At 40.8% G+C, this 3326-nt stretch overlaps 1 protein-coding gene across 1 annotated transcript; it reads right to left on the reverse strand.

Annotated features, from left to right (window-relative positions):
- Positions 1-242: 242 nt before the first annotated feature.
- Positions 243-2668, reverse strand: LOC148028735 (uncharacterized). The gene is made up of 2 exons (XM_087687502.1): positions 1582-2668; positions 243-898 (listed from the first exon to the last, which is right to left on the reverse strand). The coding sequence occupies exons 1-2, from the start codon at positions 2341-2343 to the stop codon at positions 356-358; spliced, it is 1305 nt and encodes a 434-aa protein (XP_087543628.1). The 5' UTR covers positions 2344-2668; the 3' UTR covers positions 243-355.
- Between the last annotated feature and the right edge of the window lie 658 nt (positions 2669-3326).

A 3326-nucleotide genomic window follows, 5' to 3' on the forward strand; every position in this document is an offset into this window, starting at 1 on the left:
AACATGCTAACTCAATTGTATTATTATTTAGGTCATATCTATAGTTGTGATCTTGGTTATTGCACTACAACTTTGGATTGTAGAATGTACATATCTTGTAGATTTAATTTATTTATGTTTAAATTAATACTCAATCAAAGAAAATAGAAATTATGGAAAATATTTACTAAATAAAATTGTTAGAAATGCATAAAAGAGGACAAAGGGAGTCAATATTGAAAGCAACATTTGTGGTCTTTTAGAATTGATAATATAGGCCAAGATCCAATTGTTTTATCAATGTCACCCAATGATACATGGGCTTTTACATATTATCCAAATGTAGCATTCCTTATTTATGTACAGAACTTTTGTGCTAGATTCCAACGAACACTTTCTGTGTGGCCCATTCTTTGCTATTAATTCCAAACACTGAAAAGCACCCAGTCATCATCTTCTTTGGAGGACTTGATGCTACTTGGTGGATCCCTAAAAAGTGGTCATCATCATATCGACTCATGACTAAATTTAAGTCATGTGGGGCCTCATAAAGAGAACAAATTATGCCAACTACAGCTCCACGAGATACCTCTACAAACACATTACTATCATTGGTTTGACCATTAGAATATGTATTGTACCCAAACTCATCTTGAATACTTAAGTATCTCCAAGAATTTGTAGAGTGATGCTTGAAGATACCCTCCTCCACCATATTAATGGTATCATTACATCGAACTAGCAAGTTGTTTTCAACCACACCTGAAAATACTTGAAACTTTTGGAAAACTGCTGCAAACCCAACCACATCACATCTTAGCACCTTGTAGTTGTGGAAATAACTCCCCTGATTCTCCACAAACATGTCAATGTTTCTATTGGCCCAATCAAGTACAGCTATGGACTTCCAATCTTCTCTCTGTAGAATTAACAACATGGATTTTAATGTATTACACAACATACATGAACATATATTTCTTGATCACATTTTACTTTTGCAAAATTAACAACATGGATTTTAATGCTTTACTTGGCATACATGAACACATATGCCTTGATCACATTTTATAACATTCTTAGTACTTACTTAAAATATATATGACCTATAGTAAGTACACATTAACTACTTTCATTAATGCAAGGTACATAATCTTAACATATTCTTCAGTTCTTATCTTTCAATCATATTCAATCCCACAATGGTGTACATACATTAGAATCATATTTTTAAACACAAGCCACTTACACACTTACTACTCACTCTAATGATGAATAGCTAATGGTCTAGATGAGCGTAGGCCAAGGTTCTTACTCTTTAGTTGACAATTTGTAACTATGAATAAGGGGAAGATATACTAAACCTAATAGCTAATATTGACATGCTAAGGTAGCGTTCTCTAGAGGGATTGTGTAACCTTATAGTACTATAAATATTTTCCTCTCTTGAAGGTCAAATGATGCTTAACCTATGACATTGGCCAACCTATTTTCCTCTCTTGAAGATCAAATGTTGCTTCTTCCTTCTTGTTTCTGCTTTAAAGAACGCCATACGTTTGTAAAGGATGCTAACTAATGTCTGAAAGGATCATGACAAGGCCATACCTGCTGTAAAGAACGCCAATGGTGGGTTGCGTCTTGCATGCCGTAACCCATCTGGCGCCGCGTCATGACTCCCCAGTAACCATAATCAGGGTAGAAGGCGACGTCCGGCTCCACCAGCTGAACGAAGCCACTATCGGTGGAGCGGCTGGACGTCCAGTGAGCGTCGGAAAGGGGCAGCTCCCGGTATGTGACGCGACCTTGATGTGCGGCGGGCAGCCCCTTCAACATATCACTGTACCGATCCTGATCGTCTGCAAGCGGCGGAGGGTAGATCTGCGGGGTGGAATTGACCCGAGGCAAGTGGTGCGCGTGAGTATCAATGTTGTCATTATTGGCATTATGTTGCTGTAGAAGGAAGGGCATGTATTGAGGGGGCAGAGACAGTGTGTGAGCGGGAGGGGGACGATGCGATGATGATGCGTGCAGATCATGAGGGCCCGTCTGCGACGATGCGGGCGCTAGGACGTAGACGGTGACGTTGGCCCTGTCGTTGATGTTGAGGAAGGTGCAGTAGTGGTACTGGTTAATGTGGCTGTGGTTGATGCTGTTGTTGTGGTTGACGATGTTGTTGTTGTTGTTGATATAGTAGTTGTAAGGCTCTGCGGCAGGGGTTGTGAGGGGCTGTGCTGACGCTGCTGAAGAAGAAGAAGAAGCTGAAGATTCCTCGCGCTTCCTTCTGAAGTGCTGTCGAACCAATTCAGTAACTTGGACGAGCAGCCGCACGCCTCCAGTGACTGCAGCGAAAATGGACAAGGGATCCATCTCTCCCTCTCCCTCTCTCTGAATCCACACCTAAACTGTGGAAATGTGTTAAGGCAATCCTGAGCTTTTCCTGCCCCCCGCTCTCTCTCTCGCTCATATGCTTAACCGCATATTCGTAGCAATAACAAGTTAGTGAAGTAATAAAACCTGGCCGATAACGTAGCACTGGGTCAACTTCCAGTCGTGCACATGGACCTTTTCAAAGGGTGTGGCATGTGCACTGTGCAGTGTGGCGATACCCACTGGCAAGTGCAACTGTGCAAGGTAGCCGGGTCAACGGTCACTAGCGCTCCAGCCAAGGTGATATAAAATATCTCGCTGCCCACAAGTGGCACCTATAATCTAAAGACGAGATGTATTGTGTGGTACCATTAAGACTAGTGATTCGGTCAATATCAAGCTATACAAGGTACTTCCCTACGTGATGAGGTTGCTTTTTTTGGGTTTCGTAGAAAAGAAATCCAAACTACATAGATTGGTTAAGAAACTCTCGTTAACACTCACTCTTTCTCTCTAAGATTTTACTATAAGCGCTCCGTGCTTAGATTCTCCAAGCGTTTTGAACTGATGTTTTCACTAAGGCATGGAAGTATATTTCATGTGGCAAAAGGATTCATGGAAGGTTGATATAAGGAATATAATTCAAACTTCAAAAGCTTTGGTAACTTAGACTCGTACAATGTTGAATGCATGAAAATGCAATATATCGAGATGTGGCACTCACACTGATACGTAGGGAGTGGAAGACCAACACTAATACAATCAAGCCTACACTATATCTCCAAAGAACCCTTATGACCATTTATCAAAGTTTCTTAAAGACACACATTTAAAGGTGATTTTTATTTACATTGAGCCTATCATGGCATGCCTAATCACACACTAAGCCTATAACATTACATAAACTTGGCAATCCATAAACTATGTTGAGAGTTACTTCTTCTTCTCTCTCTCTCTCTCTCTCTCTCTCTCTCTCTCTCTCT

This window comes from Lygodium microphyllum, chromosome 11 (assembly GCF_053477565.2).
Source record: "Lygodium microphyllum isolate KBCC chromosome 11, Lygodium_microphyllum_v1.1.10, whole genome shotgun sequence".
NCBI lineage: Eukaryota > Viridiplantae > Streptophyta > Polypodiopsida > Schizaeales > Lygodiaceae > Lygodium > Lygodium microphyllum.

Excerpts from the sequence above, each read along its gene's own strand:
- LOC148028735 (XM_087687502.1), bottom strand. The coding sequence starts at position 2,343 with ATGGATCCCTTGTCCATTTTCGCTGCAGTCACTGGAGGCGTGCGGCTG. Across the intron at positions 899-1,581 it reads ATTGGCGTTCTTTACAGCAG|AGAGAAGATTGGAAGTCCAT; the intron begins GTATGGCCTTGT and ends TTAATTCTACAG.